A 23,648-nucleotide genomic window follows, 5' to 3' on the forward strand; every position below is an offset into this window, starting at 1 on the left:
TATATATATATTTACATCAGCCTCTGTGCATGAAAAGCTGATCTAGAAAAGAAACAAATGAGAGGAGGGACTTTCTTCTTTTTAGGCAATGAAATATTAAAGCCGAGTAGGGACTGACTTTCGGGCCATCTCGCCATGCAGGACACCACATCGCACAGGCAGGCACCAGGTCTGGACCTCCAGGCCCTTGCTTACTTGTGGCACGGCCCCTGTCAGCAGACAGGGAGGCCACACAGAGCCCACCGTGTGCACATCTTGTAATACCTCCTCTCCCTAATCCTTCCTTGTGAAACCCCAGCAAGGCATTGGTGGCTATGGCCACGTTTTAAATGAAAACAAACAGATGACAGAAAGAGGCTTAGAAAGGTCATAAGGGGTGAGACTGAAATTTGCTTCAGCACCAACTGACCCCAAATCAGGCTTCTTCCCATAACATCCTGAAATGAGCATGAAATGTTGTTGTTGTTTTTTTTTAAAGATTTTATTTGACAGACAGAAATCACAAGTAGGCAGAAAGGCAGGCACAGAGAGAGGGAGAGGCAGGCTCCCTGCGGAGCAGAGAGCCCGATGCGGGGCTCGATCCCAGGACCCTGGGATCATGACCTGAGCCGAAGGCAGAGGCTTTAACCCACTGAGCCACCCAGGTGCCCGAGCATGAAATGTTTTATCCATCCCTGTCTTAGGGTAAAGCTGAGACTCCCTGCCAGCCTAATAATATAGGAGATTCCTTTCCAGGCACGCAGGTGCAGAAGGTGCCAGAACACAGGCTCGTGGACATGGGGGTTGGGCAGAATGGTAGACAGAGTGCTGGACAGGAAGTCATGGCCCTTGTCCAAGCTTCCTGAGTGACCTTGAGCAGGTTGCTTGCCCTCCGGAGCCTTTTCTTTGTAATATGAAGGCAGGGAACTGCTATTTTTTAATTGGTGCTTTATATATCCTGAGATTGGGTCATCCCTTCAGGAGGAGCAGAGCGGCAGGAGTGCTGAACCCCGAGTCCCCAACCAGCAGCTTGCTTTGATTGAGGTTACATATTAAGCTTCTGGGGAAACTCTTAAAACAGGTTTCAACCAACAGGTTTGGAATATCTTGGATGAGAGGATACCAAGGTCTCCTCCAAATGGCAATTGAAAGCCTCTGGTTTTGAATAAGGCAGGAGGAGGGAGAGGGAGCATACATGTACTTTTCTGAGCTGGCTACAGGCCCTGCCCAGGGCCCCAGAAGCCCCAGGAAAAGAGAACAGGGTAGGGTTGGGGGGGTCAGGGGAACAGGCTGTGGCTGCACCTGCCCAGAGAGGAGAGCAGGGAACAATGTGGGTCACGGGGCAGGTGTGCCTGTTGGGTGAGGTCAGGATGTGGGGGGGTGCCCCCGGATATCCTGAGAGATCCTTGGGAGGGAAACCAGCCCACACCGAGCTCCTGTTCCAGCTCTTCTCGTTCCTGCTGCATAGCACAAGACCGTCAGTGGTACTGAGCAAGTCCAAGTCAACTGGGCGGGAACCTGGGCCATGAGCCATCATCGGTCCCAACCCTTGTCCCATCATATTTCAGAACGCTGAGATCCCAATGCTGTGAAGAGACTTACTCAAGCTTGCAAGCAGTTAGCTGGGCCCCCCAGGAGCACCAAGAGATCCAGCTGGGGGAAGCTTATAGCTATTTGATTTTATCAAACCTATCCCTGCTTCAGATGGGACTTGTAATCCAATCCTCAAAACAAACCTGCAGGACACGTATTTGTATCCCATGTGTGTGTGTTTAAAAATTAAGGCTCAGAGAGTGCGGTAACCTGCCAAAGGACACACAGCCAGGAGGCTGGGAGCTGGAATCCGAACTCAGGCTTGCCTGCCTTCCAAAACCCTTTCAAGTCTTCCTTATTCTGTCCAAGGTCTGGTTCTGGTGGTAAAAGCAATTCATGCTTGTGGGAGAACATCTGGAGATTTGAGAAAGGTGTAAAAAAGAAATGGGTGTGTTTACCTTATAAAATCGCTACCCAGAGAGAGCCCTTGCAAACATCCTGAAAATAATTTCCTTTCGTATTTTTCTATACATATATGCATACGCGTTTTATTTTTTTATAAAATCGAGATGGTGTCAGCTATTTTTTCTTGTTTCTGTTTCTCCACCTCCCCACCCCACCCCCATAGTGTTTATCAGTTCTTTCACACTGTGAAAGGGTGGAAAGCACTCCACGTGATTCACTCTGGCTCTTTTGACCACAGCAAGCGACCTAAGAGCTGCGGCCTGTGCTCACCTTCCCTGCCTCTCTCTCTCTCCTGTCCCTTCTGCTTCCCTCCAACCAGATCCCCAGACGTGGGCTCCAAACATCGCCACCTGACACGCCAGAGACCCTTCGGGACCTCCCTGCCCCTCACACTAAAGTGTCCCCCCAAGTTTATGGTCCCAGAAGTTTACTTTGAGAGCCTTTCAAAAAAAAAAAAATCATTTCTCTGTGCACCAGAGGGCAGGAAAGCAAGGCAGCATTTCATGGAGGCTGTGAGCTCAGCATCTAGAATCTGACAGAGCAGCTTTGGGGGCCAGACATCCCGCCTACCAGTCGTATAACCTTGGACAAGTTACAAAACTTATCTCACCTCTCAAAGGGAGTTGTTGTGAGCGACAAGGGTACGATGGCTAGAAAATGCTTTGCCTGGTGCCGGGCACAGAGGAAGGGCTGATCTTCTACGGTGGGGATGGCAGCCCCAGGGACTAGTGCCCCGCCTTTGGGGTCCAGGTATAGTGGACAGTGAGGGCCCCCCCGGGGTCATCACATTTCCACGCCTTAGAAGCCGGTGGACTTACAGCCACTCTTTGTGGGGGAACTTGCTAAGCCGAAACGGAAGGCTGCATCCCTAAGTAGATTTCTATATTCATTAAACCATGTCATCCAGATTCTCCAACTGTTCCTGGTTTTATCACAAAGCCCAGACCCGTCTTCCCACAGCTGGGGTCCCTCAACCTTCCGCCTTCAATGCATTGTGTGGGGTTCAGGCTACTCGCCCTTCCAACAGCGAGGCCCGGGCATTAGAAGCCCAAAGTGGATAGAGCACACAGAAGGGTCACAGGACACCATCCGGGAGTGGAAGGTTCTCAGAAGCTTGCCCCCTGTATTTATAAGATAATGCAGAACACACAGTGAAATGATCTGATTTGGTCACACAGAAACCTAGCCAGAGACAGCCTGTGCCGGCCGCCGCCTCCCACACCCCCAGGGGTAACTCCCTGCAGCCATGGGACCTCTCCATGCCCTGCATCCGCACTGCCCAGGGGTCCGAGGTGATCTTCCCTCCTCCCTGGGGAGAGGCAGTGGCAAGGTCCCCGGGAAAGGACAGCAGACATGGGCACCCAAGTCAGGAGAGGTAGGTGTGCCTCCTGCCGCCCTACCCCGCACCTTTCCAGCTCTCCGGGTGTGAAAAGATGAGCTCACAGCTGACCTCCACACCAAGAATGGGGAGGGGCAAGTCGGCCTCCCAGGGAGGTGGGGGGTGGAAGGCAGTTGCCCACCAGAAAATGAACACATTGGAACAGCCTTCCCTTGACCCTGAAGATGAAGTCAGGGTTTGAATTCTACCATGGGACCTGATAAGAAGGTGAGACCTGATAAGAAGTGAGGATTGTCCTTCTAATAATTGTCTTCAAAAACTCACTGACTCTTGATTCCTAGAATTAAAAGGGGCTAAGCGGCTCTGTCTTTGGAGACCATCTTTTCCACTCCTCTCATTTTTTAGAAAAGTCAACTTAGGCCCAAGTTCATGGAAAGAAAACAGGATTGGTCCAAAGACTCGGGGGAAGCTAAGAGGCAAACACCAGCTCTGATCCCTGACATCACGAGGGACACGGAGAAAGAAACCAAATGTTCCGACCTAATGTTAATTAACTCATTTCTCTTTTGCCCTTTCTTTATTGTTCCTAGAAGCAATTATGTGTCTCCTACCCTCTCTCCCAACTCTAGCCCCTGCATAAAACTGTCACAGATTAAATCAGATTCCTCACAGCCATTTCATTAGGGAGACTCTGGCTCTTGGTCTCCAGGGGCATTTTTACTCTGCTCAAATGAAAGCCTCTCGCAGATAAGTTAACTCCTTCCTGGAGAGCACAGGAAACCAGCAAGCAGACCACTCTGGGCTGTCGAGACCTTTCTCTGAACAGTGCGGGATACGGTGGGCTGGCGTGTGCATGCCGACCTGAGACCGAAGACACGAGAGTGCGAGCAACAGGGCAGAGGGAGAGTGTCAGGCCTTGCGCGTGTCACCCCGGCCCCGGGTATGTTTCTTTTCTTGGATGGACCTCAGTTTTCCCACCCGCAACATGCAAACCTCGAGCCTTTCTTTCTCCCGTCCGCGATTCCACGGATCCCCCCAAATTACACACGTGGGCTTGAGAAGAGTTACAAAGTTGCTGGGAGGGACTGAAGTCAGAGTTCACTTGGATAGATAACAAAGTCTTCTTTCCCCGTGACTTTTCTGGAGCTGTGGCATGAAGGAAGGAAAGAGTGGGAGGTGAAGGCTGGAGTCTGTGGCCCAAGAGGGGCTCTGAAGGGGAAGGCAGAGCCGGCGGGATGTCTGTGAGCTGGGGGTTGACACCCAACATGCGGCCGGGGTTCAAGGTACAATCCCTGGTGTTTAACTGACGCTCCGTCCACGTGTCAGGCGGCAGGGAGCAGAACGGCATAGCTGCGGAGTCAAGTGACTGTGCGGTGCACTGTGGCGTGGGGACACATGGGAGAGGAAGAGGGACAAGGACAGCAGGTGTGATTCAGAGTCAGCCCCAGACAGGACGCCTGCCAAGTCCTCTCCCCAGCCTGTCCTGAGATCTTCTCCGGGCCTTGGTAATGACACTCAGGGAAGCTGAAGGTCTGGGGTGACTGAGGGGCTCCAGAAAGCACGGGGAGCACGACAGGGGCAGCAGAGGTCTCTGCGGGACATCTCTGCACGGCACACAGGGGCACGGCTCTGTGGTGGGGGACAGCCAGCAATTCAGAGTCAGAGGTGACTTTCTTTGCTCCTTCCCTGGACCTAAGGTGGGGCATCAAAGGTGGCACGCCGTCCCAGTCCGGTGGGACCACAGGGGCCCGCCTTTCTCCAGGTGCTGGCTCAGGGCCCTGGACTGAGCTGCAGGCAATGGGGCTCCCAGCCCATCCACTGCGTGGTTTTTTGAGGACATTTTAGGAGCACATTTTCTTGAGTGCCTGCACCAGCCAAGGAGCTGGGGACAAGGGGCGATGCTGTTGAAACCTACCTGGCTTGCAGGAAGGGCCCTGCCAAGGTCAAAGGCATCCCTTTCAGCTGTATGGGGCCAAGGGAGAGGGAGGTAAGACGGGGAAACGAGGGGCTTCTATCCGGAGGGGTCACACCCTGGAACCATCTCTGTCGTTCTCAGTGGACGGGATCAGAAGATGGGGGTTTTAACCTTGGATGTGGGATCCATTCCAGCCACGCTTTCTGTGGTGCATTTTGGGCTTACAGTTCATGCGAGCTTGTAATTATCTTAGGAAGAGCATGATTCTAAATGAACTCTTTATGTAAATATTTAAAATATATTAGCTTTCCAGCAAAACGAAGTTTGGCTTTTCTCGTTTCCTAGTACAGGAAGGATCCCACTGCCCCGCCTCCTCCTTGCTAAATTAGGAAGTGATACAGACCTCCCTCAGTCTCTGGAAGGCCTTCCTGGGAGTATAGATCTTCCCAGAATCCGATGATGCAGTGCATAGAGGAAGGATTTAAGATCAGGGTGGGGGTTGGGTTGGCCAACTTCTGGACCCTTTCAAGTTACTCGGTTCTCCACCCTAAACTGCAGACCAAGACAGGGGAGGGTGTAAGTTTTCAGTTGGGGGGGACAAGGGCTGACAGACCCTGCCTTTCCATGCTCCTCCTCACCCCCCGCCTGACCAAAAGGGCTCATGGGTGGGGCCTTCCTCTCTGTGCTTCAAGGATCCCAGGAAGATACATTTTCTGTAATTATCTAAGCTCCCTTCTAAAATGCTCACATGAGGGCCCCAAATTTGAATGTTTATCATTACGGACAGTCTGAAAATACACTATAAGTTGTAATCATTAACAGGGATTTGAGGCCAGGCCCTGCTCCCAGTGCTTCTTGTGCTTTAACTGTTGATTCTGCAGCCACGACCCCCTGCCACAGGCAGGCAGAGGTCAGTAACCTGCCCAAGGTCACCACACTTGGACACGCATACCAGTATGGAACCAACTGGAGGCTCAGCAGCAGCTGTTCAATCTGGGCTGCGTGACCTTAGATGAAATCTTACCCTCCTGGGGACTCAGTTGCCTTTACAGCGAAATGGGGTGAGGGAGGCAGGGGCTTGACAATAACCAGAAATCCCAGCGGATGTGCAAATGGGGCACGCTGTAGGCACGCAGCATTGGTATGGAGTTTCCCTTTTTCACCGTGGGTCGGAGCATGTGGAGACACGTTCCCAGGAGAAAGTTGAGGCAGAAAGTACCCTCCGCTCAGCCCCCTCTGGCTGCCACGCTGACATCTCCTTGGGGTTCAGGTGCTCCCAATTCCCCATGCATGGGGGTTGGGACGGGATCCTGAGTGGGGTGGGGAGGGGCTGCGGCCCCTCTGAAACGCCCCTCACCTTGCACATGAGACACCGCCGGCTGCTCTCTGCCAGCCGGGGTACGGAGGAATGGAAACTTCTGCCACCAACAGCATTTGCTCGTAACTTCCCTCTCTGTGGTTTTCTCTGTCATTCCCTTGATAAAAGACCCAGGGCTGAGCAAATGTAACCAACATTCACGAATCTCAACTTCACATGAAAACACCCGCCCCTCGAGAAGTGAGCTGCTGAAAAATGATACACGATGTACTCTAAACTGGGTCATTCTTCACCCAGAGGGGTCGGCGCGTGGCTGACTTGCTGTGTGTATCCCCTGTGCCGTAGGCTTCGAGCACCTTCGACAGCCCGGGGAGACAGAGCGATGGGCAACAGCATGCGATCCACCCCAGCACCTCCCGAAAGGCCCGTGCCCAGCCCAGATGGTAAGTCTGGCTTCTTGGATCTTGGGTGTGATGCTTGATTCCACTGCTCGAGAGCCGTGGCCGAGACCCAGTGACCGGGTGCTGACAGCTGCGGAAACATGGCTTGGGGTGCAGAGGCGCTCCTGGTACCCTCCTCTCTCACCTGGCTTGTGGTGAACATTTCATGGCTGCATGTTAAAAAAGACGGAGCAGCGGTGCCCTGAGCGGCTGCTGGCATTGTGGGGTGGAACTCCGAGAACCTCTAGCTCCACCTTTATTTGACAGGTGGGGAAACTGAGGCTCATGAAAGCAGTGTGATTCGTAATGGAAAGAGTCAGCTTTCTAACCGGGGCTGGGCTGATTCTGAACCCCTGGTTCTTGCTTACCACACCCCGCCAGCTAGCCACGATAGAATATGACGGTGGGTTTACGATGATCACATCTCTGCAGAAGCATTTGCAGTGCAGCTGGGTGAAGCTAGACACTAGCTCGAGGAAATCTTCCTGGAAAGAAAGGAATCCTGGGTCGCACTGGTAGGATCATAGGGCCAGTGGTCCTAGGGGGAGGGCACAAGGCCACGGGTTAGGCGGTGATGACAGAGGTCAGCTTCCCGCGGCGCTGCTAGTTGGAGGCAGACCCCTGAAGCCCAGGAGCCTTTCAGAGACTGTCCAGAGAGCCATAAAGGGACATTGGCAAGCAGAAGGCGAAGGCTGAGAATAAAGCCCCTTTTCCTCTGGGTGGAGTGGCGGCGCGCTCCCTGTGGGTCCTTGAGGGACTTGGGAAAGGGATGATCAGGAGGTCAGGCAATCTACCTCTGTCCCCAGGGTGAGTCCCCTTGGGACATTCCCACCTCCTCTCTGAGGTCACGGTGCTTGTGCTTGGCCCCCTCTGCTACTGCCCTGAGTCCCCCGCGCCCCCCGCAGCCACACACCCTGCACAGTTTCCACACACAGACCTCCGCCGTCCTGCCTGCTGAGAGCAGACAGGGTCGGGCACCCTGTCTCTACTTGCTCATCCCTTCTCATTGCTTCCAGAACAGAGATGCCAAGTTACACAGGGTCTCCTGATCTCTCTGAGGCTCCCAGGTGAGCCTGCAGAGACCTTACAGGCCAACCCTCCTCTCCAGTCCCCAGGCAGGGCCACTCTAGCCTTTGTTTGTTCCAATGTCCCTCCTTAAGCCTAAGGAGAAAAGACAAAAGAACGCTCTCCGTCCAGGACAGAGGTTGGAACCCCTTCCCCTTCTGGTCAGGGCTCCTTCTCAAAAGCACCCAGGGCCCAAGCCTGCTGGGGAGGCACGCACGCACCCACCCACCGACCCAGGCCAGTTTGTACTGTGGTCTTCGCACCAGGGCGGTGGGGGGGAGGGGCATGCTTGAGCAAACCCCATGAAAACATGGGTCTCCAAGGGCTCGCTCATTTGCCTTTAGTTTTTGAATGCAAATTCTCTTGAAATAAGTTTCTCTTTTTCCACTGCGTGGGTGGTGGGAGGCAACCTCGAGAAAGGAGGTAGAGGGGTCTCCCCGGCCCTCCACCCCCTGGTGAAGAGAATTCCCCGGGTCGGACCCAGTGTGCGATCCAGGCAACCACATCAAGCACGAGCAGTGGCCTTTTCCAACCCCCACCCCTGAAAAGTTTCCCTTGTGATCAGTCCTAACTTGATTTCCTCTTTTTTTTTTTTTTTTTTTTCCTGCCAACCACTGGAAGGAAGGAGAGGAAAGTGGTTGCCGTGGATGCCACGTTAGTCTCTAGCCAATCTCCGCAGGGGTTTCGGGTTTTTCTGGAAGAAGCACCTACTCAACTAACACTCACGCTTACTCAGTAGGTCAGACTCCAACACCCAGGAAGTAGTGTGGGGAGCTGAGCGCTCTTGGCCCCATGCAAGTGGAGCTTCCTCTGACGTTAGCCTGAGCTGTGGAGAATTCAAGTCACCAAAAGCCCCAGGCCCTACACAGGGATCGGCAGGAGGCCCCGCCTGTACTGTAGACAGACACATTTTCCGAGCTCTTGGGAGTGTATTGTCCCCCAGGCAAGGACGGTGAATGCCTTGGAATGCAACTTTGTCCATTCATTGGTTCCTAAATGAAGCTTTCTAGAACATTCTTATTGCTCTTGCTCCTGGAGACGAATATCACAAAACCCACAGAGGTAGGAGGACTTGATGGGAATGGGGCAGGTCTCAGAGACAAACGACCTTGCTGAGCTTCTAGTCTTGCCCCTAGAAGTCATTTGACCTGGGGTAGGTTACTTGGCCTCCCAGAAGAAGAGTAGGGCTCAGCTCTCAAATGGACAATTCCCTTCTCACAGCAATGATAGCACAAAGTAGCTACTTATTAAATGTGGGGGGAATCACTTTTCTAAACTTCACTGGGAAGGTCCCCTGATTGCACTAGGCTCTAAATGTCCATCCCCCCCAAAAAAAAAGTTTTAAAGCAGTCGAATTAGAGGTTCCATGACTTGCTTCCCAATCATCCCAAATAACTCATTTTCTCTACAATTCTATCCTTATTTCAAACTCTTGCTCTGAGCCAGACACAGACAGTACAGAATTGATTAGGACCTAGGGAACTCCCATGTAGCTGGGAAATGACATATTTCTACCTTAAAGACAATCTGACTGTATAATTTTTCCTCCACCTTACCTTGTTCTTTTTTTTTTTTTTCCACCCCTCAGCTTTTATCACCCTGTCCTAAAGCGAGATATTTAGGTTGTAATGCGAACCCAGACACTGCTCAGACCCCCTCTGTGCAAGCATGGGGATCACGCTAAGCTGGATATTTACATAGCACCGAGGGGGCTGCCTGTGGAAAGAAGAGATGGGAGGGGCTCGGAGGAGGAAGAAGGGGGCAGGGAGGTCTCAGACCCAGCCTGCACTTCTCAGTGAATGATTCTCAGACCACCTGCATCAGAGCCTCTGGAAAGTTGTCAAAAATGCAGATCACTGGGCCCCACCCCAGGTCTACTCATCAGAATTTGATGAGGGTCGAAGGGAACAACCCGTGGAATTCCTTGCAAGCCCCCTGGCTTACGCCAAAAGCTTGCACCCCTAGACCCAGCTTTTAGTCTTAACACCCAGTGAGAAATGAGAGAAGCCACTTTGTCTCTATAGTCCCCCTCTGGTCTCACTTGTACAAGGGGATGACGAGAGTGACTCTGCTTATAACGTGCCAGACAAGTGCTCTACACACAACCACGCTCCGTCCTCCCAGCACCCGCAGGAAGTGATCGCTACCACAGACAGTCCAGCGCCCTGGGAGGGAACGTGCATCAGGTCTCTGACTAGGTCCACCTTTCCCACCTGGGTCTTACTCATCCCACGTCTGGCCCGTAAGACGGTTCTAGGCAGAACGCAATCATTCAGCTCTTTACACTGAACGTACAACTTCTGTCATGGAGACCATACAAAATACACCTCGTCCCTCAAACCATGATTTCACGGTGCCTAGAATGAAGCTAAAGACTTTTTTTAAAAAAGCAAATTAACATAAAGACACGGTTAAGTAAATAAGTAGTAGTGCGAGTGGGTTTCAGCAGCATGAGGAGAGCAGGTGGCTGGGGCCAGAGGTTGCCCCTCTGCCGCTGGGTGACCGGGTTTTGAGACTGGGCCCTCGGCTTACTACTGTGTGCTCCTGAGCTTGTCTTTCCACCTCACTGTGCCCTCTGAGAGCCTCGGGACCTATTCGGTCCCAATTTACCCCATCTCAGAGATGGGGCAGCCAAGTCGTGGGACGGGACAGAACTTGTGGACCGCTGTGTCTCACTTTTCAACCCACCATAGGGGACCCGTGGTTACAACCTGTGGTTCGTGGGGATCAACAGAACTTGGTAGATCTCCTATCATGCCAGTCCAACCAGCCCTCTCTGATTGGTTCACTGTGTGTGTATATTTCCTATAAAAGACGCTCAAAGCAAGGCCTGCTTTGGCCCTCCGGAGGCCATGGATTTGGGCATGATTCAAGGGAGTGCAGAACCAGAAACTGAAAGCACGGGGTTGTTTAGCTCCTTGCCAACCAACTGCACTCAGCTACTGCTGCCAACTTGGAAACCTCATCTGGAGTCAGCCTTTGTCCCAACCTGTCAAGGAGCAAGTGTTAACCAACTGGGGAGAGCCTGGTAATTACACGCCACGGAGAGCTCTGTGGCCTAGGGACATGACTGGGAGCTTAACAACCCTCATGCTCTCACTGCAGGTTACTGAAAACTCTCCCAGCCTTTGTTTCTTCATTTTTTAAATAAGATTGTACACTCCCTAGGGTTGTGTGGAGCACTGGGAGTCCTGAAAGGCTGGTTTTGCTCCAGTTATAAATGAATCTACTGAAAGGTCTTTAGCATTTAAAAAAAAATGGTAATGATTCTATGAGGAATAATAATGCTTAAAAAGGCCTGTTCTCCCTTGACCAAGTAATATCTGTGGCTAGTAAATTCTGCCAGAGTCTCTTTCCTGTTTTGGATTCATTTCCCATTTTATACTTTTGGACAGTTTTGTTCAATATGATGCATTTTCAAGTTGAGCCATCGGTAAATATTTCGTCTTCCGGATTTCATCTTCTGTTCTCCCCCAAATGGAATTTGTTTTTAGAAGAACAGAATATTTTCAAATTTACACATCCAGAGGTTTTTCAAAATTTAGAACACCGTTGGCTGAAACTGGTCTTGGACTATGAACCCTAATCCTACCCATCCCATAAATATGGTATTAGCAAGCCTCCCACCCCCACCACGGGGTGGGTTCTGTACACACGAGACATCATGAATCCAACCCCAATCGTACAGGGTAGATTTTGATATTTCTCGTTTTTACACATGAAGAAATCGAGCTCAGATTGGTTAAAAATAAATCTCCCCAAATCGCAGAACAATTAAATGGTGAAGGTGGAATTGAAGCCAGGTCTGATTGATTCCAAAGCCCGTTTTCTCTTCTGAAAATCCTCTCTGGATTTCTCGCCTGTGCACCGCACACTTCTTCATCCGCTTTGTTTCCTTATCTTAAATCCGTGATAATCCAGTCTGTGCCTCTCCCTGAGAACAACACTTATCTGATTAAATTCTCAGCTCTCCCCAGAACCCGGGGCTCCAGGAGGACCTGACAGTGTGCGTGAGTCCATGGGTGAACCCGACTTTCCTACTTTGTGTGTACTGTACCAGAGGGGCCTGGAGAGCCCGGTGCAGGGGTGGGCCTGGAATCCTGCGCAAAGGCCCACACGAAGGCCATCGTTTTTAAGCAAAAGCCCCACCATGAGGCTTTCCCAGCTACATGGAAGTGTTTTATAGCTATAAAAACATCACTATTACGGAAATTCCACAGGAAGCTCCACGCTGTTATTGTGAAATTGAAACTCTCCAGCCCCTGAAGCCTCTTTCCACTATTGAGACAATTGTTTTGATAATGGGATCGTGTTTTTGTTTCTGTTTTTTAAAGTAAGGAAAGGCAGTTGCTCTGTTTCTGAGTCTTCATGGTGAACAGGACATCAAAGCCCCAACCCCCGCAGAAATACCAGGTCTATTTCAAGGTTCTGTGATGGCTGCAGATAGCTGAGCCTCTCCTCCAGCTTTGTTTTTCACAAGGAGCTGGTTCTGTGAAGACCGCCCACCATGCTGCTACCACAGATCAGGTTTCCGTCCCTTGGACTGCTTTAGGCAGCACGACAGGAGGAGCCCAGTAGCACAGAGATGTCTCCCTGGTTTAATTCCACAAATCTGCCCTGAGCATCTGAGATGAGAATGCAGGTGCAGGAGGAGGGCTGGAGGACAACTCCTCATGGAGTTCACACTCATTCTCCCACATCTTGCAAACTCCAGAAGACAACCTGGGTAATCGCTTCAAAGGAAAAGCCGAGAGCCCCGGGTGGGGCATAAAGCAGGAGCACCAGGCAAACCTCCCAGATGGGTGGGAGGGATGAGAAAGGGGAGAGCAGGTGCTATCCTGGTAGAGGGAGCAGCCTGTCCCTGGGCTCTGAGGATAGGGCATCCTGGCAAATTGAAAACATGACGGCTCATCACACTGCTCCTGAGCAGTGGAGACCATATTAATAAGTGGCTCCTTCGTATTTGGGGCCATTAGCCCAGATTTCCATCACGAAAGTATCTTCCAACCCCTCGTTTTCCAGAGTAATGCAGGCCCCAGAGGGGCGGGATGCAGCACACTCAGAATGCAAAGTCAAGCTCAGAATCGGGGCCACTTTACTGGGAAGCTGACCAAATCCTCTGTGTTAACCCCTCCCCACCCCCCTTCATGGGCACCACAGCTTCCTAGGGACTGTACCCGGTTTTGTATTTGCAATTTCTTTTTTGTTCTTTTTTCTTAAAGAGGAGTTCCAAATTTGCATGAGCTTCATGCCTCACAAAATCTGGATCCGCCCTTTATCAGAACTCCGGACTTCTGGCTTCTAGCCCAACCGCGGCGCTGCCTCCTACTGTTGGGCTGGGGTCTGGGCTATAGGAGCAAAGAATTCTTTTTTTGTTGTTTATTTGTTTTGTTTTTTTTTTAATCCAGCAACGCAGAATGGGAGGGAGGTGTCCCTGTAGGCTCCAGGGAAGCTCCACTTGGTCAATTATTCCCTGGCCAGGTCTGAATCCTTTCAGTGACTGCAGCCAGCACAAATCACTTTTGGTTTCCATTTCATGGCTGACAATGCTTGCTTTTATCTACTTTATTGTCTGTGGCTCAGCTTCCCCAAATGAAGAATATCTCTGAATGTGCTGTTCCATGGTGACAAGTAGCTTCTGATTCATTCTGATGAATGTTACTACTAAAGCTGTCTTTGGGTTTCCTCTGTCTGGGTACTGGTGAGTCACAGAGTCCCAGATATAGGAGTTGTAAGGGGTGGGGTCTAGAAGTCCCAGCATGGGGGTGTCTGGATCCCAGTGGCCAGTTTGGGCCAGCAAGCCTGCCATGCCCAAGTGCGGGGATTTCTCTTGGTTCTCCTGGGGTGAAGTGGGCAGGTAATGACCCCTCCCATGATTATTTATGGATTCTCTAGAATGTGAGCTCCATCGGCACATGGAGACTTGGCTTGCTTTGTTCATCATGTTTGGCCCAGTGTAGGTGCTCAGGGAATAGCTGCTGAGTGAGTGAATACATGGGAAGTCACCCAGAATTCTGAATTCAGATGCCCAGTCGGCAGATAGAGGGTAAACCCAATGTCATAGCAAACTGATACGGAATCGGCCCACTCATAAGGTATATTATTTCCCAAAAACTATACCCCAATATTACCCTGCATCTAAGGTACCTGAATTCTAGCAAACTGCTAAGGCGTTATAAAACAGGATTTTGCTTAGTGCCAAAAAGTGAACTCACAAGTGATCACTCCTTCTCTAGCTGACAGTAAGCTACACTCACATGAACCGGACAGCATGCTTTCTTTTTCCAAAACGTCATCAGAATTACTGTCAATGTACATATGATGAAAAGTAGTTACTTTTTCTCCCACTTCCACCCCAAAGTCCCTATTGAATAGACCCACAGTGTGGGGCCTTATATTCTACAAGAAAGAAGTGCTTTGTGGAGTTTCAGAGTTACAGTCTTTGAGTCCTGGTATGTTCTCAGAACTCATGTAGGCCAACCGTGATACCCCCTATCCCAGTAGGTGACAGATGGGGACAAGCCCCAGGAAGGGTCATAATAAAAGATGCTTTCATGGCCCCTTATCATTCATAGGGCACGGCAGCATACTTTCATCTTATCTCCATATGGACCCTGCAGTGAGGTCGTGTTAGCCCCACTTTAAAGATGGGGAAATCGAGGCTACCAGGCATTTGGGTACTTGCCCAAGATTACGGGGATCAGTAGACATAGAGGCAAACCTCGAAGCCAGATCCTGTGACTTCAGCTCAAGGACCTCAGGATCCCAACTTCTCAGCAGAGAATGTCAGGGCCAAGGTGGGCTTCAAATGGAAGGAGATCACCGACATTGGGGTTCCTTTGAGCTCCCTTTGCCACCATCCTGAACAGAGGAGGGTCTGCTATAAACCGCTGTTCTAAAGCAAGTCATGTGTCTCCAGCTAAGAAGTCCGCGGGAGGGACTCATCATGATCCTCCTCTCCCTGGGGTCAGTTGCCTTTCAGTTCCCTGTGAAAGAGAACACGCCTTGCTTCTGTTTCACCAGGACTGGACAGTGACTTCCTGGCCGTGCTGAGTGATTACCCATCTCCTGACATCAGCCCCCCCATATTCCGTCGAGGGGAGAAACTACGAGTGATTTCTGAGTGAGTCCCTTTCCAAATGTTTCACAGTCTTTTAAAAAGGGTGAACTCGATTTGAGTAGGAATCATTAGATTTAGCTATAGTTGTCCAACTCCACTCAGGCTCTGGTCCTATTGTCAGGTAAGAAATTTGGTCCATACAACAGATTCTGGGCTTAAATCTTAATACTACCAGTGGTCTAAAACCTTCAGTGGCTCCCCATTGCCTGGTCGGTTAAATTTAAATTCCTTAACTTGACTTTTAAGACCCTTTATGGTCCAAATTCTGCTTCTCATGCTGGTCTCATCTTCGACCCACGCAGTGTTGATATTATAGACCAATGTGGTGGCGGCTCAGGCGGGAGGACCCAGGGGTCTGAGAAAGCTTCTGATGATAAGTGAAGTACTGCATTCCATCCTGCTGCCTCTCTATGACACAAAACGGGCTATAGAACAAACAAGGGGCTCTCATCCCCTTTTATTTAGATTCTCACTGATGGAGAAAAACGCTCTTGGTTATATTGCCGGGTGCGATTCTGCACAGTAAACGTTGGATTTTAAAAACTCTCCAATTCTGTCACACTCTCTGTGGATCCCCAAAAGATGGCTAGTACCGCTACATGGGAAGGGTTCCTGGTTAGCTTGGAATGAGAACTATACTTAAAAACTGTAGTTTTATACGGGGAAATATGGCCAATGGTGGGTTTGAAAAAGAAACGGCCCTTTGTGCCCCGGGTTAAATCTGATTGTTCTGTTCATGGGTTCAGTTTGCCACTCACCCACCCACCCTCGTCTGTTCTTGTTCTTCCAGCGAAGGGGGCTGGTGGAAAGCCATTTCCCTTAGCACCGGCCGAGAGAGTTACATCCCTGGAATATGTGTGGCCAGAGTTTACCACGGGTGAGTACACTTCTGAAATGGCACCTACGATGTGTGATATTGATGCTGCTGACACGTGAGCACACACAGAGGGATCCCAGCGTGGCACCGTGGGAAGGAACTTTCAAGACAGTCACTCTTTCGCTCAGTCTGTAAGGAAGGGTGTCACCTTGATGAACCCTTGCCCTATCTGAAACTTGGTTTCCCCATCAGTAAGATAAGAGAGCTGGACCTTTCCCATCCAATGCTGCGTTCCTGGCACATAGCAATAAGCAGCCATCAACTGTGATTAAAGGGGCACAGCTGCTAAAAGTGATCCTGTCTTGGTTGCAATCTTGCCTCTGTCCCCTGCAGGCCATGCGGCAGTGGGAAAGTTCCTCAACAGCTCCTGTCTCAGCTTCCTTTCTTCATCTGTCAGGCAGAGATCGCAATACAGAACGACAGGGGCGATGAGAGATAGTAAGACCAAAGTACAGGGCTATGAGGACGATGAGATAATGTAATACATGAATAGTTCTTGGAATGATGCCTGGCATTAGAGTAAGCACGTGGAACATCTTAGCCAGATTCTTACTAAATCCTATCCAGGGGGCGCCTGGGTGGCTCAGTGGGCTAAGCCGCTGCCTTTGGCTCAGGTCATGATCTCAGGGTCCTGGGATCGAGTCCCACATCAGGCTCTCTGCTCAGCAGGGAGCCTGCTTTCCTTTCTCTCTCTGCCTGCCTCTCTGTCTACTTGTGATCTCTCTGTCAAATAAATAAAATCTTTAAAATAAATAAATAAATAAATAAATAAATAAATAAATAAATAAATCCTATCCAGAACACAGAGAACACTTACTGCCCCAAACACGTAAGTACCCAACTTGACAAATGGAGAAGTCAGGCAGAAAAAGAGAAATTTGGAAGAACAAGGAACGGCAGAGGAGTAGACAAGCACACTGCCTTCCTCTGAGGGTGTGCAGACTGGGGTTGCTTTGGAGACCAGTACTCCGTGCCGGCATACACATAGCTTGGCTCTTTGAGCTCTGTGGTCTAACCTTACCAGCTGCTGATGTGCTGTGGCTTGAGAACATTACTTATGCACTCTGACCCTCAGGATCCTCGTCAGTGAAAGGGGGACAAGACCACCTGTCTTGGGGGGTGTCTGTGAGGATCCGACTTCAATGCCCATAATATGCATGATACTCCTAATTCATATTCATGCATGGCTGTCTCTATTCTTTCTCTGGTATTCGTGTTTATGAGTGGAATTTCCTAGAAGGATGGGGGATAATGAAAATTTGTCGCAGACACTAAGATAATTAATCTGCAGATGTTGTGCAGAACGAAGAGGATAGTTAAAATATCAGGCCGAATCACGATCTTAATAACAGAAGCGCTCTTGGAGGCCAGTAAATAAATAAACGGTATCCGATTATAAATCCATGGTCTTATCACTGCCTCACAGCCACAGTGCCAAAAGGACTCACTTGCGTGCCTTGGGGATGCGGAAGGATGCGATGGGAAGAGGCGTTAGTATTTGTCATAGTGTGCACTATTTCAGACCCATGGATTAGAATCACCCCCTAAATACGGAGACTGTTTAAAAGGAGGTATAATTACTTCTGAGTACACCCCAGCCAAGTGCTAACAAAGCATTTTCTTTCATGCTGGGATCTGGCCGGGGCTGCTTTGCAAAATGAGAAAGCGCCCATTTCCTTAGAACATAGATTCCTTTGTGCACGGAGCTGCTTTCAAAGGCATATTCAAGAGTGTTGGCTGTCATATGGAAAGTATACATTCTGTTGGAAAGCTGGACCACAGTCTTACAACTGCTTTTTTTTTTTTATGGTTAAGTGAAAAAAAAAAAAGCAAGAAACACATGTCAATGCATCATGCAATGCAACTTTGTTTAAAATACGTTGAACAAGAGAAGACGGGAAGGAAATATAATGAATGCAAAGCAGGGCTTGTTAGGTTGGTGGAATTATGCATCACCATGTCTTTCTTATGCCCATTTAGTCATTCACAAATACACACCAGGCTCGATACTGTGGACACAAAGACGAAACCCAAACAGACAGACATAGTCGCTGTCTTCATGGGGTGGTGAGGGAGCAGTGGGGTGGCTAGAATACAAGGCAGAGACCTTGAACAAGATGCCAAACAGGCACTTTATCGTGGTATAGAATGCTTCCATGTCATATAATACAGAACGGGCACGGTCTGGCTGGCATTTGAGAGCAAGATGAGAAAGACGTTTTACGCATCTCTGTGGCCTCATGCAGTAGGCACTCAGGAATTTTATCTGAAAGATTTAAAGAAGGAAGGAAAGAGGGAAGAAAGGAAGGAAGGGAGGAAGGAAGGAAAGGTCAATTGCCCACTCCTTGCTTATCCCAACAGTTTTATACGAACTGGACCTTGTTCTGAATTTCAGCACCACCTGCCTGGTTGGGGGAGGGTGTGCTCAGGATACTCATGCCTCCCTTCTCCTTCCCAGCTGGCTGTTTGAGGGGCTGGGCAGAGACAAGGCAGAGGAGCTGCTCCAGCTGCCCGACACGAAGATGGGCTCCTTCATGATCCGAGAGAGTGAGACGAAGAAAGGTGAGTGGCCTCCGACTCCCCCTTTCCATGCCAGGGCTGAGAGCAGGAGGGATTGTTTGGGACTGACTCACGACATGGCTCATTTTGCCTCCTCCCACACATGCAAACCCATCCGATCTGGTAAGATCCCTATAGCCCCCACACCCCCAGAGAGGCCAGCTTGGAAGCTAGAGGCCCAGAGCCAGGGAGCAGGGATCTGACAGGGCACGGCCACAACAGGACTCAATGAGCCCCACAGGCTCCGGTTGGGAAATGTCCCATCAACTGGGAAGCAAAGCCAACAGCAGGTGTCCGCAGCACGGGGCCGAGTCAGCCCGGCCCATGCTCTTAAGCTCTGTGCCTTGGGCGGGTCATTTGCGGCTCCAAGGGCAGTGTGCTCATCTGGGGAGCCATGCAAACATGACCGTGTTTATGGAGCTCTAGCTAAGCAGGAGACCTTCAACACTGGTTTCCACTGTGCCCTCCACTGAATTCAGACCACGCAGAGCATCAGGTCGGGCAGACAGATACTTGTACTTACCACGATCATTATCGTTACAACTTTCTGACATGTTACACAGTAAGTAATTCAGTGAAAACCAAAGAGCCAGGCTCTGCGTCATGGTTCAGAGCAAGGGCTCTGAGTTGTAGTTTTGGCTGTTTGCACTACTGAGAAGACACCGGTCTCACCGAGCCCGGGCACCCTCTCCTAGAACATGGGACTGACGCTCAGAAGGGGCTTCGCATAGTACCTGGGATATGGTGAGCACTTGACCTCCCAGGAGCAAGACAGCCGCTCGGGCTTTCCCAGGCTGACTAAGAGTAACACCATATGAAAAACAGAAGATACGTTCAGGTTCTTGGCTGCTTCTCGTAGCCTCAGTGTCCAACGAGAGAAAATGTACCTGAGACTGTTTCCCACACACCTACTGAGAGCCAGTGCAGTGTGGAGCCCGAGCCCTTCACCAAACAACCCTTCACAACAGCCTTACTGTGGAGAAGCAGGGGCCATCTCTCTATGGCAAAGAAAATTCAAGAACAACTTTTCTCACAAAAGCTCAAAGGTGCTAGAGGGAAACAGATCAAAGCAAAGGCCACATTTCCTGGGCACGTCCTCCCAGAGGCGGGAGACCCAGACTCAGACAGAACTTCGAAGCTGGCATGGCCAGGAGAGGGAAGAACCCAGCTTGCGATGCCAGAGCTGATCTAAAGTTAACGCTGCTGTCAGATCTGTGGCCAAGCCTGGGGCTGGGGGCAGGATGGGGCTTGGGTGGGGCTGGCGGTGGGATGGGGTGGCAGGCTCTGCTCCCTTGGGTATGCAAAGCTGCTCACCAGACTGCCCGTTCCCGTCAGTGTAACAGGAAGATGCGTGATGGGCTTCAGAGGGCAGACTTGGGGCAAAGGTCGAATGCGATCCGGAGGAGGGTCAGATCCCGGATCTGTCATTTCCAAGCTGCATGCCTCCAGCCCTAGCGCTCAGGGGCTCTGAGCCTTGTTTCTGCAGCTGTAATGTATCTGGGGCAGCACTTGGAAATAGCTTAGCCCCTGAGCAGCCCATGGAGACTGAAGAGACTCAGTAAAAGCGAATGTCCTACTCCTCTCGCGGTCTATTGAGTGTTTTCACTCCTGGAACCCAAAGGACAGAGCAGAAGGGACCTAGGTCCAAGTCTCTCACTTTCCAGTTGGGGAAATTGAGGCTAGGAGGCGGGAAGGCGCTTGTCCAAAGTTCTTCTCTTCCTACCCCACACCACACCACTACCTTTACGGCACGTAAGGAGAAACGGCATATTTGACATGTCTCTTGGGGGATACCCAGAAAAAGTCTTAGCGGACACTTCTCCACATTTCTGAGAAAACCAAGCAGAAGGCATAACCAAGAGGGTGTTGGGACCAGGACGTGGTGGCTACCCAGACAAGGATATGGGAGCACCCAGAACGGTAAGCTCACAGGGCAAAGACTAAGCAGGTGCACTTGAAAATCCGTGTGGCCAATGGGTCAGGGCCACTAGAGGAGCACGCTCCTGGGGTCTCAGCAGAGGGAGCGTAGTCCCCGAAGGTGGGGCCCTAGTGGCCAATCTCCAAATACGGGAGTGCACGTCTGGGTGTTCTTGTTGCATCACAAGGCTGAGCAAGTCTCTCTACCTTGTGGGCTCTCCAGATGGCCGGCAGAGCCCTGTGGGACGCCTCTGACCCGTCCTCCGTCTCCCACAGGTTTTTACTCCCTCTCGGTGAGACACAGGCAGGTGAAGCATTACCGCATCTACCGCCTGCCGAACAACTGGTATTACATCTCCCCGAGGCTCACCTTCCAGTGCCTGGAGGACCTGGTTAATCACTATTCCGGTAAGAAGCACCCCGTGGTGGCAGAGCAATGAAGCATCTCTTGGCTAATTGCCCTGCAGTGCCTGTGTCTAGGACGGGCATGGGTCCCCGACACATGCCAGGTGACTGACTTGGCTCTCACGCTGCTCCCTGAATCCGCTCTTTTCTTGTTAATGCAGACTATAGATTTCAAGCTAGAACAGGCTGCCTGTGAAGGCTGCGTAAGTAGGTAAAAGTCAGCTCATCGCACCCTCACCCTCTTTCTGCCTGCGCATGGAAAGAAATAGGATGGCCCGTTATTTGCAGCCGCAAACAGCTGGCACTTCCTTAAGTGCCCCACACGTTTATGGACCCCTGAGACTTTGTTCTGAAATGCCACTCATGTCCTTTCCTGCCTGGCAAAGCGACAGGAAGTCACCTCCTTGATCTGTGTTAGGAGTCCGGATTGACCGCCTGGGTTCTCGGCGTGCATGCACGCTGGCCTTTCCCTAGAATGGGGTCTCTTTGCCTTGTGAACCAGTGACCTGTGTCCTAGTCTGGCTTTTCCAGCAAACTCTTAAGACCAGGGCTGCACTTTGTTTGTTTGGACATGCTTCCCTGGGCCCAGGAAGAAGGGCCCAGTGTTGTACGCTGGCCAGGGAGGGGAGCGCCCTCCAAGATGGCAGTGGTGGGCGGGATTTGATGGGAGGTGACAGGGAAGGATAGGGTCAGAAGAAAAGATCACAGTTGGACAGTGACAGGCCTGAATGCCAGGCCAGGAGGTGACATCTTACCCCAAGGGGAGACATAGTAACAAGTTGGCTCTGGAACCTCGGCATTCACATCCCAGATCTTCTGGGCAACCCTGGGCTCATTGTTTGTCTTTGTGCCTTGAGGTGTGTGAAGAATCCCCGGGGTAGTGCCAGGAAAGTGCTGAAGGGAGGGCCAGACACATCAAAGTGGGCTCCTTCTCACATTGGCCTCTGTCCCCCAGACTAGGACTCCTCCTTCCTCCCCCTTCTCCTGCTACTGGCGGGAGGAGGAAAAAAGTTGTTCCATTATGTACGTGTCTTCCCACTCCTGGTTCTGGACCTCGCAGCCCTGGGTATCTTTGCTAACATTCTAAAGCGTGTGGGGTCTTGAGGGGTGTTTCAAGGTGAAAGGAGCCCACAGGCCCTGGTTATCACACTGGGCCAGTGAAAAGAAAGGTGGGGTGTGAGGGGCACCTGGGTGGCTCAGTGGGTTAAAGCCTCTGCCTTCGGCTCAGGTCATGATCTCAGGGTCCTGGGATCGAGCCCCGCATCGGGCTCTCTGCTCCGCAGGGAGCCTGCTTCCTCCTCTCTCTCTGCCTGTCTCTCTGCCTAGTTGTGATTTCTCTCTGTCAAATAGATAAAATATTTAAAAAAAAAAAAAAAAAAGGCGGGGTGTGGAGGAGGAATGGCTTCTTGGCCCAAGCTCGAATCCGGGCTCTGTGAGACCTTGGGAAAAGACCCCCATCTCTCGGAGTCGCAGTGCCCTGTTTGTGGAAGGTGGACGAGAACAACCCCTTGGCGTGTTTGCAATGATGGGATGGTCCACGTAACGTGTACCCTAACGTAACGTAGTCATGGAATGGGGCAGATGCAAAGAAAGTGATAACCAAAGGTTACTTCTTTGATACCTGAAAACCTAGCAGCTTAGCTAAAAATGAAAGAGGAAGGGAGTCCTGGAGATAGTAAGCTTTTACTGATTATGAGTAAAGGTTGGTTGTGGTATTTGGCTTTTAATAACAATCATCGGAGAGGTGGAGAGACCATAAGTTTTGCATAGACAAAAGCAAACACGAAAAGGTTGCTGCCCCAGCAACACTGTACAGACTGGGAGACCCATGAGGCGTCCAGGCCAAGAGTACCCAAGTGGCTTGCCCCAGTGCAGGAGCAGCGTCTTCCAGCAATGTGTCCCTGGCCGCTGTGTCAGTGGCTTCCTGTGCCCCTAGGGACCCCCAAGTGAAACAACATTCTTCCAGATTCTACCCAGAACCACAGCATCAGAAAAATTGTGCGCTAAGGGCTTTGTACAGACATCTTCGTGTTCCAGGTGGCTTATACTTATTACCTGGCACCTCAGAAAAATTCATTAACAACCTGGAGCCTCAGTTTCTTCATCTCTAAAATGGGGACATGAGTCTGCATGACTCTTAGGAGACTGCTGTCGCTCTCTTCGGAGAGTAGGTAAAACTCAGCTCATCTCAACCACACAAAACCACGATTGTAAAGTTCTGGCCCCTAAATTGTCCCATGCATGGTGGTGACTGAGAAGACAGAGGGGGTGGGACACAAGTCCCCACAGATAGCCTGGATGTGGAGAGGTTGGGAAGCCAGGCATATGAGAGGAATGAACATTCTGGAAAATCCTACCGAGTGGAGAGACTGAAGGGAGTGTGTCCAGACCCCAGAGGCAAATAGGACCTCTCTCCCCCGCATTTCAGAGGTAATGAGTCGCCTTCGAAACAAGTGTCTGGTTCTGAGTCAATGAGGCAGGTTTGGGTCACATTTCTGTGACCTTGAACAAGTGACGGGAGCCCAGGTTTCCTCCTTCCCCGAGTGAGTGTAGCAACACCGCCGCTCAGACCTGCCCGGGGCATGCTGAGTTGAAGCCTGGGGACTAGCTCAGGTCCGGCTCTGAAAGTGTTGACTCTTTTATTCTGTGGGGATTCTGACTTAGTCTCAGGGTTAACTGCTCACAAACCAGCCCACTGTCCCCTGGCCCAGGGCCC

General features: G+C 50.9%; 2 protein-coding genes across 5 annotated transcripts in view; one reads left to right on the forward strand and one right to left on the reverse strand.

Moving 5' to 3' along the window:
* Positions 1-23,648, reverse strand: part of TG (thyroglobulin) — a 233,512-nt gene that overhangs the window by 61,811 nt on the left and 148,053 nt on the right. The gene's annotated exons all lie outside the window — the stretch shown is intronic.
* SLA (Src like adaptor) overlaps positions 1-23,648 on the forward strand; it is an 81,972-nt gene that overhangs the window by 54,071 nt on the left and 4,253 nt on the right. For 2 of the 4 annotated variants that reach the window (XM_046016743.1, XM_046016766.1), the window contains 5 exons: positions 6,895-6,992; positions 15,078-15,177; positions 15,965-16,051; positions 18,510-18,613; positions 20,804-20,935. In XM_046016743.1, coding sequence (XP_045872699.1) covers positions 6,932-6,992; positions 15,078-15,177; positions 15,965-16,051; positions 18,510-18,613; positions 20,804-20,935 — 484 coding nt within the window. In that variant the 5' untranslated portion in view covers positions 6,895-6,931. Of the gene's footprint in view, positions 1-4,494; positions 4,600-4,659; positions 4,822-6,894; positions 6,993-15,077; positions 15,178-15,964; positions 16,052-18,509; positions 18,614-20,803; positions 20,936-23,648 lie in introns of those variants that run through there. The other 2 variants (XM_046016751.1, XM_046016759.1) reach the window with 2 other exon arrangements.

This window comes from Meles meles, chromosome 1 (assembly GCF_922984935.1).
Source record: "Meles meles chromosome 1, mMelMel3.1 paternal haplotype, whole genome shotgun sequence".
NCBI lineage: Eukaryota > Metazoa > Chordata > Mammalia > Carnivora > Mustelidae > Meles > Meles meles.